General features: G+C 42.3%; 1 protein-coding gene across 1 annotated transcript in view; it reads left to right on the top strand.

Moving 5' to 3' along the window:
- LOC126278105 (uncharacterized) overlaps positions 1-12902 on the top strand; it is a 1197991-nt gene extending 1185089 nt beyond the window's left edge. Inside the window, exon 6 of the mRNA XM_049977982.1 lies at positions 11856-12902. Coding sequence (XP_049833939.1) covers positions 11856-11971 — 116 coding nt within the window. The 3' untranslated portion in view covers positions 11972-12902. The remainder of the gene's footprint in view (positions 1-11855) is intronic.
- Positions 12903-15528: the final 2626 nt, after the last annotated feature.

Below are 15528 nucleotides of genomic sequence, written 5' to 3'. Positions count from 1 at the left end.
CACAGCATTTCGCCACAACCGCCAATGAGGCCCCAAGATCTTGTCACGATACCTGACTACAGTTAAACTTTGACGATTTACCGGTACAATGTCGTGAAGAGGGGTTCGAGTTGTCAACATAATCTCTACCCACAGCATTAGGCATTCTACACGTTTGGGTCCCGAAATCGTGTTCCACGTTCCCTACAGATGTGAATCTATCGATAATTACCCTCAGGACGAAATAGGGTCTCATCTGTGAAACTAACATTGGCTCTTCCTTCGATCGTCCTGGTTGCATGTTGATGACGCCACTCCAGACGTTCACTTTTGTGAAAACGCGTCAGAGATAGACATACAGCAGGTTTTCGACAAAAAAGACGATTTTGCCAAAGCCCTCTGTACACCTTTTGCCTCGATACAACACGTCCAGTGAATACTGCGAGCTCAGACGCCAGCTGCTACTAAGGTGGTGCTGTCGTGCCCTTACAGACAAATAACGGCCCCCCCTTCTGATGTCACACATTCGGGATACACTTTCGGTCTCTATAGGCTGTTGCCATAATCGATAAAGAACGGAACGATTCACATTAGGCCATCGGGCCACATCCGTTTGCGACAGTCCTGCTTCCTCCCTTTCTATGACCCTCCACCGCAGAGAGTCTGGTAAGCGTCTTCTCTGTGCCGCACTGCGCCGGTTGTAGCTGTGTACACAGCGACTGTGGATGTGGGGCTACCCGGGAAACACTATCATGCTTCATGGATGCCCTGACGTCATCACCTTGTCATAGTTGACCGTTGACCTGAATAACATCTTGCATGCAGAACATGATCGTAGCGACATCTGTTTGACAGTTTGTATCATTATATCGTGAATCAGACACAGGATAGTGAAATAGCGGTTTGTTGCTTTAATTCAGGACACCAGTCCATCTTTTTCACTGAGATATCCTTTGCTACCGACAGTGTAAATGAATAATCTAATTTCAACGTTTGACAGACAATCCAAGCTAATGTAGACATTTGTGAAACAGCAGCCGATGGAGACAGACAACAGTTACTAGAAATTTTACAATTACATTCACATGTTCTTGACAATATACCGCAACTATGTGAAGATTATGTAAGAATTCATAGTAAAATCTCGTGTAAGACTTTTGTTTCAATGCATTACTCAGTACCTCTTATTTACAGAGACAGAGTGGAATAAGAAATACAATCTATCCTCGCAAAAGGCATTACTGAACCATCAGCAAGTCCGTATAACCCAAAAAAGACCGATCGTTGAGGTTTCTGTTAGATTCTCTACAGATTAAGAACATGATAGTTACAGAAACACGTAGACCAGAACAGATGGAGTACAGACACTTTACGAATTGCTACAAAAGTTTCATGAAGTAACAGTACTTTCGGCTATAGATTTAAAATCTTGATTTTGGCAAACAGAACTTCACCACAATAATTGTAAACACACTGCCTTCTCGTGCCTCAATAATTGTAATCAATTCTGAAACTTACCTTTTGGCCTTACTATCATCATTAGCGTTTTAATTTTTCAGGAAATTGCATATCAGCTCACACTCTGCTGCAGATTGAAAATTTCATTCTGGAAACATCCCCCAGACTGTGGCTAAGCCATGTCTCCGCAATATCCTTTCTTCCAGGAGTGCTAGTTCTGCAAGGCTCGCAGGAGACCTTCTGCGAAGTTTGGAAGGTAGGAGACGAGGTACTGGCAGAAGTAAAACTGCGAGGACGGGGCGTGAGTCGTGCTTGGGTAGTTCAGTTGGTAGAGCACTTGCCAGCGAAAGGCAAAGGTCTCGAGTTCGTGTCTCGGCCCAGCACACAGTTTTAATCTGCTTAAAGTTTCAACACTGCCATTGTATAGCTTTAGGTGACTTTGTGCTTTTCCAACTGCCAGAGAAAATAAAGATATTTGCCTGTGAGAATAGAAAATGAATTTGCTTCTATTTTATAATGTGCAAACTGATGAAATCCTGAACTTTACTATTAATGTCTTTAGTTAAACGAAATGGTCCTTGTACGTTAATGATCTGCCTAATAACGCTGTTAATGAGATAGTCCTCGTGCGTTTATAAATTTCGTAGCAAACTGATCCTGAGATGAAAATATCTTACCTCGTAATGAAAATGCCTGGAAAAGCAGTTCTTGCTGCTCTCTACGCACCACCTGTAAATTTCAAATTAGATCTGCTGAGAGCTTAGTGCAATGTTCCAGAAAACAAGTAAACAATTTTTAACCATCTTTAAGTGAGACACTCTTTAAATAAAAGTGACTTGGATCGAGTATGTGGACAATGCTCTTAGGTGAAATATTTATTTAACAAACTGCTTTTAAATTGTCAGATATATTATTACTTGTACGGAATTCATGTTACAGCACTCATTAGTACTGACGAAGGGCAATACTGAAACAAATACGTTCTCTCACAAATGTTAGACAAGTAGTTACAGTGGAAATTACGCAGTCTTTAATGAAAAATATGAAGTTCCCTGATATGAAAGACTCATTCAACAATGGCTCCAAACTATAAGCGATTGTAATGAAACTAAATAAAAATGTTACCTTCATTCCCCTTTGAAATCCGGTTTCGCAAGACAGAGCAGATCAGGATGTGGAATGGGCCAAGGTCAATTACTGTTAGATATACAAGAACACACAATGTTATTCCTCAAACCAATGCACAGTTTTCTCTTTAAAACAACAAAGATCAATTCACGGCTGAAGGCCCAAGTAATTTCAGAAATTTCAGCTAAAGGCCATATTAAAAGGAATTCAGATTAACTGTTCGGCTCAAAGCACAATAATTTTTTTCTTACATGATAAAAGAGAGGCTTAAGGGGTACTCTTTTACACTGTGAAACAGATAAAGGTCTTAAGAAAACTTGAAGTATCATGTAGGTTGAAGGCTCAAATGATTACTTAAGAATAATTAAAGACAACCTTAAGATAAACATTTACAGAACACCGATGTAGGCCGTTTCAAAAATGCAAGATAATTAAAGAGAAACCTTCGGTTAAGGATTTACATATTAACGCCACAGACTCATAAACAAACGCGGCTGAAGGCCTAAATACAAAGCAACAGGAATTTTAAATAAAACAAGGCTGAAGGCCTAAGCTTAAAATAGTTGTCATGAAGTTCGGCTGCAGGCCATTTACTAAACAAAGAACAGACTAATATACGGCTGAAGGCCTGGCACAGTACCTGCGGCCAAATACAATGATAGTCACAAGGAACAAGCGGTGGTGCTCAGGAGTGTTTCAAGGGTCGGCCAGGGGAGGAACCGCTAAGCACAGTTTAGGTGAGACAGGCAGCCAAGCGTAACACTAAATAATCGGGTGGCAACACAACCTACGGACGGCTGAAGAACCAACCAACAGCCTAATCAATTCCCTTCCGCCCGATACGCTAGCTGCTCTGTTTCAACCGACAAACTAACTACTCCAGAACGTAGACAGCATTCATCTGCTCACCGGAAATCACAGAAGCTACACACGGTTCCACGTAAACACACTTGCACAAGAATTCGAACAATCGTAAAAGCAGACACTGTGGAACAACAAGGACCAATCAATTCGATACACAGAGAGTTTACAAAAACGGTCGGCGACAAAATACACGTCGTCCGATGAGATGACAGACCGAACGACCAACATAGTTCGTTCCCACTGAAGTTACGTGTGTCGGCAACGGTTTGGCGAGTCTTGGCTGCCCGAAGCTGACTGCAGCTCTAACCCGACTCAACTCAACGTTCGTTCTGAATTCGGAGACACGGCAACTCAGACACACTGGCTCGGGCCCAACCATGCAAAGGGAACACTTTCCTATTGAGCACCCAAAATCTCCACACAAGGAAGGAACCGACAAACGTCCGGCAAGATGACCAAGTGTAGAGGCCCAGAAACGGTCAAAAGACCAAATACACATCGCCAGATGACACGACCCACCGAACGGCCAACCCGCTCCAATCTCCATCCATCGGACAGTTCACGTGTGTCGCCATCCCCGGCCTCACTGCAGCTGCGTCGCGACTGAGTTCCGAACTTGTCCTCCACACACACGACGACCCGGAAATACTATCGGTCGCTCCAGAGATGGTACGAAAGGGCACTTAATTGATAAGCACCACTGCAATCACTGCAGGTAAGGCAGTAAATGGAATAAGAAAACGAAGCGGCAGTACGGTAAGAAGAGATGACAAACAATAAACGCAATGAACACGAGCCGCGCATGGCTCACCCTTCATACGATTTCCTAATCTCATTAGATTTCATTCTAAATTACTGATCGAATGTTTCTCCTCTGTTTCACTATATTCAACACACGAACCATATTCCAGAATGAGATTTTCACTCTGCAGCGGAGCGTGCGCTCATACGAAACTTTCTGGTACATTGAAACTTTGTGCCGGACCGCGAAAGGCAGAGGTACCGAGTTCGAGTCTCGGTCTGGCACACAGTTTTAATCTGCTAGGAAGTTTTACAAACCGTATTACTTGAACACAGATACACTCAACTTTGCTTATATATTGCCACGAGTCCTCTGCGCGGCGTCTAATTACTGCTCTAACGTCAGAACTCCCGCGCTTCTTTCTGCCAGGCTGCGATGACAAAACAAGAAAATCTTCCAGCGGTACAGCCACTCTAATCAAAGACTGCGCACGAGTAAAGAGTGATGCAAAATTGTCGCTTAGCCTATGAAACATCCAGAAAATGTAAAAACTCCAGAAATTCAAATAACAAACTCCGAATGATGACGACCCACTGCTTGCCTCCAGACCTGGTCGCTCAAAGAAATAACGTGTCCACTGCCCATTCTCGCTGCTGGTCCACGCCCCTCGCCATCCTCCCTCGTCCCCCTACCCCTTGTGCAAAGGCTGCTCAACCAGATCAACTTGGAAATCTTACCTGCGCTGACTGTGCTGCCTCACACAAGGCCTCCCCAGGAATCACGGCCACAAAGTCCCTCGAAACAAAACGTGCCACGCCAAAGACACTGTTCCAGTATACGTAGCGCGAGCTATCGGTCGCGGAGCTGTTCAAATAGCAATACTGTATTTCAAGATAGAACTGATTTAACTGGAATCAGAATGCTCTGCTTATACTTATTTGTAAATTACAGCCACGTTTACACGACATTTATAATTATACGATAGGATTGGTGTGAAGCGATGAACTCGTTGGAAGTTAAACACAATGGCTTTGAGAGCGAAACAGTGAAGTTGGTTCCCGCGTCTAACATTTGCCGTTATTTCCCATTCGATGAACTGTATCCGTATTTGCATGTCTCGCGCGTGTGTTTGTTTAACCTTTCCATTTGCATAGCGTAGCGAAATTGACAGTTAAATCAACACTTACGCAGAGAGACACAAAATTGGGATTGTGTGTGTGATACACATTTGGTGCCCAGTCTGCAGCAATCAATACACACATCCTTGCATCACACATACACCATGGTGTGGAAAACATTGTGTGCAGTAGCGATATATGCGTCAGATGAGTCTTCATCGGCGGTAGTTGGCATCCAAGTATTTAGCTGCTAACGGGCAAGTATCCAATTACATTTACAGATACTACTAAATTAAAGTACTCTACTCTTTTTTTTCTGTCTTTCATCCTTATCGCACGAACTACTACACAAATTTTAAAGCGGTTGTCACTAACACAATGACTGAAGAGGCAGGTTTTCGATATGATTCATACTTTTACCATATTAATGATGAGTGTGCAGTGTATCTATAGTTATCAGTTCTTTATTTAATTCGCGTTCTGACTGATATCTGGAGGCTGTGATGGGAGATGCTAGCGAGTCGGCTACCGAGGGGACGGAAAAATCAACCAAGTAAACAGCCACCGTAATTCCAGAAAGCACGAAAGCTTGACCAGGATCCATCTGATACATATCAAAAACTGAATTCCCCGGCCACGTTGTTTTGTGTTTCTGAAAGTATTCTAACTAACAATTGTAGGAATTTTGACACGGTTTTCACTAATAGATGTACAAATTCGTGGGGGCAATTTCGTTTGTACAATTTACTCTGCTACCACAGACAAGCTGCCTACCCGTCGATAATTTGGGCGAAGCAGGGAGCGACACTATTACTATCTAACACCGTTTCTGACGACCTAAATTTAACTCTCCGTGGTATGGTAAGCTATTTTGAAAATAGCAGTCCCTCATGCTTTTTCTCTGGTAAATTCAGTGAAATGAATAATGTGGAATTCGGCGAGCAACAAACTCCTTGTCTGACCTTCTACAAACACGAATAAAACGTCTGTCGATGAAGTAAGCTCTATACAGAGCTTCAAAATGTAAGACAGACTCTGATTGTACGCCGTCATCTTCCTGCGTAAATAATGAATCACTGGCGGAGTTAGGGAAAATATTTTCTTCCCTTGCACGGTTTGTGAGCATAGGTTCAGCTGCAGTGAAATAATTTTTGTGTAAGTTACGGAGGAGAGGTTAGCAATTAAAACATTAGTGACTTATCGATGTCATGAAATGTCCTACAATGTCTGGTTAGTAATAATCATAATGGAGATAGCAAACACTAATGTGTATCACGACTAAGGTGACGGATAACACGGTCATAATCCCTTGCCACATATGCAGCTCGATGTAGTTCGCACCACGGTGTCTTTGGGCTATGGTCATAATAAAGTTCTGAGAAAGGGAAAAATCAAATAATCAAGCGTTTGATGTAGCGACGACTGGTTTACTTCAAGGCATTAGCATAAATCACGTTGAGTGGCCTAGAAACAAACGAAAACAGGCGTGACAGTGAATGGCTGCACTTATAAAACCTGTATCGATTTCCCGATATAGTCCTTGTTTTCTCAGTGAATTTCGTGCACCGTTTGTCCAGAAAGTAGAAGCCGTTTCTAAAATGCGCTTCTGAAACTGCAAAATTTTCTTCAACGGCTGTCTAAAGGTACTTGTTTACTGCTTCCTTCTAACTCGACTCTATTCAAAAATCATCATACCCTTCAGGCTCAATAATTCATGAAAGTACTTTGTTTTGCACCACTGTCTATTACTATTTCATAAAGCACTTATTTTAACCAAACAGTCTGATAAAAAGTATGTCTGTTTGAATATTCGTAGTCTTGTAAACGCTTTCTGTCACGAATGTAATTGATGTTGGCATAGAAACAATTCAGTTTGTGACAAATATAGTGGATAAGGTAGGTGTTCAATTACCCATACTTCACATCCCGAAGTTTTCCACTGTCATTAGACTTTTGTAGATACATATATTATCTACTAGGGAAATAAATTTTCCTTCAACTTACGCCACTTTATCGTTATTTATATTTTTTTAAATGTAATTCATTCTGAGAGCTCGCATGTATTCGGTATATCTTCTTTGAGCAGTAAATAAGAAGAATTTATTCTCCATCCTAGACAACACCGTAATGTCGTTACCAGTCGATTTCACTTTCGCCTCTTTCGGCGAAGGAACGAGAGTATAGTGGAGTATAGGGTCCCATCGTCCATGAGGTCGTAAAATATGGAGCAGAATCCCGGATAAGGAAAGGTTAGTAAAGGAAATCGTCGATGCTGTTTCAAAAGAAGTATCCCTATATTCAACTTATGTAATCGGCTGAAACTTAAATCCGAATGACAGGACAAGGAGTTTAGCTGCCGTCGCCCCAATAGGAGTACAGGCCCTCAGCTCTAAGCCAACCCACTCGACTTTGTTGGTTATAAACTTCCACTCCCACCCTCGCCCTTAGTTGCAGGGTGGAACTCGCATGCAGATGAACACCGAAGACCATGAGCTGAGAGCAGTAGCCATCCCACATTCATGTCTCCATTTTCATTCACTCCACAATGTCATAATGTCTATTGTCATTCTGAACGGAAATACGTAAACAGTCATTTATTATCGTTACTTTTTCTGTTTTCTGTGGTTCTTTAGTTACTTCCGTATCGTGGGAGATGTGATTCACCTAATGCATTTAAATGGAGGGGTGTTCGTATTGTGATATATGCCCTTTGCTTCTCTCTACTAGAGAAACATCTTGAGTGGCACGTTCTGATATCGGGAATCCATGGTCGGTAATGTAAAATGCGTTTTCTGCATATTCGATACATAAAATAAAACACCGTAATACAGTAGTTTGTAAAATGTTTATTGGATGCAGAGTCCAATCAAACGCTGTAACACAAATCTCTGCACTCACTACTATAAAAATAATGTTCAGTGTGACGACCATTAACTTCGTTAGAAATACATCGTGCAACAACGTACCATATTTCCATAAATTTAAGCAAGGCACTCTCTGGAATGTTCGAATACCACGCATCACTCAAAAGATCTGGTAAAATGCGTGATTCAGTAATCTGATTGTGACAAGTTTTACATTCGTCAGTCAGGCAGAGACATAGCAACTAGGATGGCTTTCCTCCATTTACTTATTTCTATATTATTGATAATGCTAATGTTCCTATATATTCTGTAATTACATTGAAAATTATTACTATTAATTGCTTTGTGTATAGCTCTCCATGTTTTATACCTCCTTAATAGCCTTATCAAGTAATCATTATAATTTATTTTATTGCTTCTGTTTATTAATATAAACTGTTATGCAGGCTTGCTGATCTAGTTTTGTTTTAAAGATTTTTTTTCTATTTGTTCCTTTTGTATTTATTTACTGCTCAACGTTTCACTTTTCCCATTGCATTAAGACCACACTGTCAAAGATGTTGTTTGCTGTACGTTTCTGTGTAACTTCTTCTACGTAATTCTTTTGCGACAAAAGTCAGTAAATATCTGAAGATGACATTGTAAGTAGAAAACCGATTAACACAAAAAGACTAATACTGCAGAATAAAAGCAAACCAGAGCTCTTCATTTATTATATTGTTGTTCTACCAAAGAAGGACGGATGATTCAGTTACCATAATCCCAAGATTTCTAACCCAAATGTCGACTCAGAATCTCACCCAATAGCTTCTCAAGCAGGTAGAGCATGACATTATAACAACACAGTGCTCGCTGTAGTAATTTTATTTAACATTTCCGGGTAGAGGTACCTCATATGAAAACGTTCAACATTTCATCCTCTCCTATCTCCCAAATTTTTAACAACGTCTTTCTGTTATGGAGTGCACAATAATGTAGGTAATGGGTACGTATTAATCTAAACAATAATTGCTACAAGTATGCAATTAGCTGCTCTTGCACCTGATATGGACATTATTGCGAAGCATTTATCACAGAAAGAAAATTCCATTGTCATAAACTCCATATTTGTGTCAGAGGCCAGAGACCAGATGTGAAGTTAAAAAGCTATTGATATACACTCCTGGAAATAGAAAAAAGAACACATTGACACCGGTGTGTCAGACCCACCATACTTGCTCCAGACACTGCGAGAGGGCTGTACAAGCAATGATCACACGCACGGCACAGCGGACACACCAGGAATCGCGGTGTTGGCCGTCGAATGGCGCTAGCTGCGCAGCATTTGTGCACCGCCGCCGTCAGTGTCAGCCAGTTTGCCGTGGCATACGGAGCTCCATCGCAGTCTTTAACACTGGTAGCATGCCGCGACAGCGTGGACGTGAACCGTATGTGCAGTTCACGGACTTTGAGCGAGGGCTTATAGTGGGCATGCGGGAGGCCGGGTGGACGTACCGCCAAATTGCTCAACACGTGGGGCGTGAGGTCTCCACAGTACATCGATGTTGTCGCCAGTGGTCGGTGGAAGGTGCACGTGCCCGTCGACCTGGGACCGGACCGCAGCGACGCACGGATGCACGCCAAGACCGTAGGATCCTACGCAGTGCCGTAGGGGACCGCACCGCCACTTCCCAGCAAATTAGGGACACTGTTGCTGCTGGGGTATCGGCGAGGACCATTCGCAACAGTCTCCATGAAGCTGGGCTACGGTCCCGCACACCGTTAGGCCGTCTTCCGCTCACGCCCCAACATCGTGCAGCCAGCCTCCAGTGGTGTCGTGACAGGCGTGAATGGAGGGACGAATGGAGACGTGTCGTCTTCAGCGATGAGAGTCGCTTCTCCCTTGGTGCCAATGATGGTCGTATGCGTGTTTGGCGGCGTGCAGGTGAGCGCCATAATCAGGACTGCATACGACCGAGGCACACAGGGTCAACACCCGGCATCATGGTGTGGGGAGCGATCTCCTACTCTGGCCGTACACCTCTGGTGATCGTCGAGGGGACACTGAATAGTGCACGGTACATCCAAACCGTCATCGAACCCATCGTTCTACCATTCCTAGACCGGCAAGGGAACTTGCTGTTCCAACAGGACAATGCACGTCCACATGTATCCCGTGCCACCTAACGTGCTCTAGAGGGTGTAAGTCAACTACCCTGGCCAGCAAGATCTCCGGATCTGTCCCCCATTGAGCATGTTTGGGACTGGATGAAGCGTGGTCTCACGCGGTCTGTACGTCCAGCACGAACGCTGGTCCAACTGAGGCGCCAGGTGGGAATGGCATGGCAGGCCGTTCCACAGCACTACATACAGCATCTCTACGATCGTCTCCATGGGAGAATAGCAGCCTGCATTGCTGCGAAAGGTGGATATACACTGTACTAGTGCCGACATTGTGCATGCTCTGTTGCCTGTGTCTATGTGCCTGTGGTTCTGTCAGTGTGATCATGTGATGTATCTGACCCCAGGAATGTGTCAATAAAGTTTCCCCTTCCTGGGACAATGAATTCACGGTGTTCTTATTTCAATTTCGAGGAGTGTATTTTACAATGTACTATAAACTGATCACTGAAAAACAGCATTCATAAATACAATAAAAGAGAAGAGGAGAATCGTCAACGCTCGTACTTAAGGAAAGAACTGAATACGACGTTTACAACCTTGCAAGATGTATCTAGAAATAGAAATTTTGTGGATAACATGAGTAAAATGCTGAAATAGGCAAGTAAAACATCTGCCTAATGTAACTGTGAATAACTAGAATAATAAAGTCAAGGAATACGCCAATTTCATATGACGAAGACCTTGTAAGTGTTCTGCAGGTGTGTACCATTCTTTATAATACTTTTTTACTTCTTTGTTGTTGTTTTTTTCGATCCACTGGAACTGATGAGCGACTTAGAAACGAATTGGTAGTACGATCAGAGGAAACAGATCAAAACTTAATAAACATTAGTTAAAGAAGAACGAGTATTGGTTGAACTACTAAATCTGGGGAGCTGGAAGAGAGGAAATGGGAGCGTTAAGTTACCTACTGTATTCATTCTCTTACTTTTCGAGTCCCACTGACGCAGTAACAGAAGACATTTACCTGGGGCAGTACTACTTAGCATTCGCAACCACAGCTGGTGACAACACAATATCTCATATGTTTCTTATACCGCTCCTATCCAATAAAAATTACAACCCTCACATTTACTTATAACCTAATCAACGCGCAAAGTCTGAGACCATCAATTCTTCTGTAGGATTCTCACGCCATATACGCACAAATTCACCTGCACGACACCCTCGCATTAATTCTGTCACCATAGAAATTCATATATTACAATTGTCAGTCACGTTTAGATCAGCCCTTTTGAATATTATTGACATCTTATTCGTATTACATAACTGTTTTTTAATTAAAAATGTTAATCTGGTCTTTTCGAAGAATCTACGGATGAAGAGCGGCATATTGGACCGTAAAAGACAACTATCCTTCCAAACCGGTACTTCAACCAAGGACGAAGCAAGCCATGATTTAGTAGCCAATCAACATCCTATCTTATCAATTATATCCTTTACTTACTGTTGGAAGAGATTTTTTTACCGATAACTGTGGGAGGGAGCTTTCATTCTGGTGTGCTGGCTGTGAGATCGTTGTTTTCCTGGTTGTTCCAGTGACGTCATCGGGCACGACAAGGCCGGGTTCTTTGCTGCCTCTGGCGGGAGCTGCGCTGTTCTGCGTTTGGGTGGCCATTACGGGCGCATCCTCGGGACAGCATTGCAGCAGGTAGCCGCTCCACGCCGAGGAAACGCCAGAAACAGTTCGACCCTTCCAACTACCGCACCACAATCAACACCACCGAACGGACTGACTCAGTTTCAGCTTTCCGCAGATGAATCTCTGCTTGTGTTTGGTTAGCGAATTTTTCGCCAAGCAGAAGGAAAGCAAGTATTAGTAGTGGTACCGTAGTCGTAGCAAAAGGGAGTGTATACTGAGGGAAGTACCAAGACACCAGCAGGAGGCTGATGATGTACAAAGTCTGTCTGCTCTGTACTGAAATTGTGTAAATACCTACCTTGTAAGGCAATATTATCTTAACTGAATACGTAAGCTGTGAAAAATCAACTAAAATCCAGTCGTATATGTTTACGTATATGTGAGTAAGTGTTTCTCATTGTGTGGCAAGATTACTGCCAAAACAGCGGACACCATCAGTGTTTGTTCTCAACAAACTCAAAAACATTAACAGTTTTTTAAATGTACTTCAGTGTGCTAATCTTGTAAAAAGTGCTAATTACGATTTTTCAGTCAGCTAGCAAGTTAAAAGTGTTAACGCGACAATATGCGCAATTCACAGCACAAATCAATGAAAGAGATACAGAGGAATTGTTGGACTCAGAGCTTACATCCTCGTGAAAATGATGATGAGATGTCTTTAATCAATTAAAAATCTAATTGCTGTACAAAATAAAGCATAGATCACACGTATATAAATATGATGAATGTTACCTGAAGTTAGGTAAAAATATAAAGCTTCGCTTGTAAGCGACTCTCAAGAGAAGAAACAAGGATGCTCCAGTGTTTTCTTCCTGATTATGTCGAGATATTTTTATCGTTTGCTGTTTGAAATTGTGAAATTATTTTAGCGCCTCTGGACGTGTCCAGAATTAATTTAATCTGTGTAAAAGAGTTTATAATAAAGTGATTAATACTCTGTTTTATTCATTCTTCGTTTCGGAAACGCCATACCGAGTGTGGGTACACTGAAAGAAAGTTGATCAAAGAGATGTCGGGAGTTTTTTTGCTGCAAATTCTTGTTATTCTCTAATTCTTTGTTCATGTGTAGCCTTTTGTAAGTGTTCCACAGATTAAAGCACAGGGTACCAAAAGTAGACTTTCCACTTCGCAAAGATACATTCACTCTGCGGACTAGAGGTGTAGAACATATTTTCGTACATTTTTCAAATTTAAATTTGAAAATTCTGTTCTATTCCATTCTAAAGAAAACAGTAACAAATTTCGAATGTGTCATTCTATTTTCGTTAGTGAACCTTTAAAAAATTTTTGGTTTACTGTCTGCAAAAGACATTATGTGAACAAAAGAAATACATACCTTTTATTTAAGAATTGCACAACTTCCAATTTAATTTTTCACTTTAATTTGTTTTGTGACGTTGCCAGAAAATAAAGTATGAATTTGCAGCCCACTCTGGTTCGAGAAATACAGTATTCTTGATAAAGAAAATTTGTACCATTTTCTATTCTCAAAGGACGAATTTATAATTTTTACATCTTTGCAGACACGTTATCAGCTGTATAGATCCCTGATTTTTTGCTTTCTGTCTGTGTGATTTTTAACTCATAACCATTTTTAGTAGAAGGTATTTAATTACGCAAAATTAACAGTAGTGATATACTATGAACATAATTAAAACTGAAATACACAGTATTGTGTTCCACAACGCAATAATATGTAAACAAATATGGTAAGGCACTTTGCACATGATATCATCAGGCACAGGTCGGCGTGTGGGCAACATTCTATCGCTTTATATAAGAAGATTATATTTGTTTACACCCAAACGCTGCGTTTCTGAACGTGGGTTGCCTTCCACAGAAGCCTGTAGTAATAATTGGGAAACACTCCTTATGTCTACCACACTTCCATTTCACTGACTGCGCCTTTGTGTAGAGTAACTACATCTAATACTACTATTAAAGTGATTTAGTAAAATTAACATCAAATACGGTAAATAATCATTTGCCTCAAACTGGAAACCTTAGGAGACACCTAGTTACTGGTCAAATTCCTCCATTTCTTAAATCTTGTCTAACTTCTCCATTTTATTGTAAACAGTAACAAGTTTGGCGACTCTCTCCCGTTTCGTTTTATTTGCGAGAAGAGAGTAGGCAAGGTGTTTAAAATAACTCATATTCTTACAGGAGATAGTACTATCAAAGCTAACAATAATTTCGCCCGCCCGGACGGTTCGATGCGTTAAAACGCAGCTCTGGTACACGGGGAGGCGGGCCTGCCATCGGTCCAATTCTCCTAACAAATAATTAACGACAAGGGCTGGTTAGTCAGCAAGCCTGGATGTGACTTTTAGGCGGTTTCCCACGTCCGAGCAGGTGAACAGAGGGCTGGTACCCACGTCTCGTCACAGATACTCGTTACACATTTAGAAAACGCTCTCACACTTGCACATGTATTCATTCTGTACGGGGTATTGTGTGTAAGACACTGATGACCACAGAAGTTTAGTAACTTTACACCCATAATAATCACTGTCATCACATCATCGGAAGGTAAGTCAAAAACATTTGCCTCCACTCCCCTCCCCCCCCCCCCCCAAGAAGTATGAGTTGAACCCTATATTGCTTGCACCGAGTACGACTGGTACTAAGGTTAAGGTGACGTACTCTTGTCTTCCTGTGGCTATTCACTGCTCATTTCCCAACAGAATATTTTCTGCTTTTATTCCCCTGAATATGTTGTCTGAAATATCCCTTTTAACTGCCTCATACATAGACCCTGGCCTACGTAATGTTTGACGTTGTGCTACTCACAAAATAAGATTAGTAGTTCCGTCGTGTGCGAAAAACTTATGCCGTGGAATGCAGTCCAATACTTTCGCGATGCAAGTGGCAAACATACCAGTTCTTATATTAAGCCAAGGGCATTAACGGAAACTTTCCGCTCCTTCTGAATTTTCGGTTGAGATTCACAAATGTCGTTACACTTAACACGACTTCCAGTACTGCCAATGAAAATGACGGACTACAAAATGATTAGTTTTGTTGCAGACGATCAAGTAGAACTCGAAACAAAGTAACTCGCTTCTCGAGGTTCGTAGTCGCAGCTTTGATGGAATATTCATAATGGATTTTGTTAAGCGCAACATACACTCCTGGAAATGGAAAAAAGAACACATCGACATCGGTGTGTCAGACCCACCATACTTGCTCCGGACACTGCGAGAGGGCTGTACAAGCAATGATCACACGCACGGCAAGGCGGACACACCAGGAACCGCGGTGTTGGCCGTCGAATGGCGCTAGCTGCGCAGCATTTGTGCACCGCCGCCGTCAGTGTCAGCCAGTTTGCCGTGGCATACGGAGCTCCATCGCAGTCTTTAACACTGGTAGTATGCCGGGACAGCGTGGACGTGAACCGTATGTGCAGTTCACGGACTTTGAGCGAGGGCGTATAGTGGGCATGCGGGAGGCCGGGTGGACGTACCGCCGAATTGCTCAACACGTGCGGCGTGAGGTCTCCACAGAACATAGATGTTGTCGCCAGTGGTCGGCGGAAGGTGCACGTGCCCGTCGATCAGGGACCGGACC

The sequence above is a fragment of the Schistocerca gregaria genome, chromosome 6 (genome assembly GCF_023897955.1).
Source record: "Schistocerca gregaria isolate iqSchGreg1 chromosome 6, iqSchGreg1.2, whole genome shotgun sequence".
In the NCBI taxonomy this organism is placed as follows: Eukaryota; Metazoa; Arthropoda; class Insecta; order Orthoptera; family Acrididae; genus Schistocerca; species Schistocerca gregaria.
This window is presented reverse-complemented; position numbering and strand designations above follow the sequence as displayed.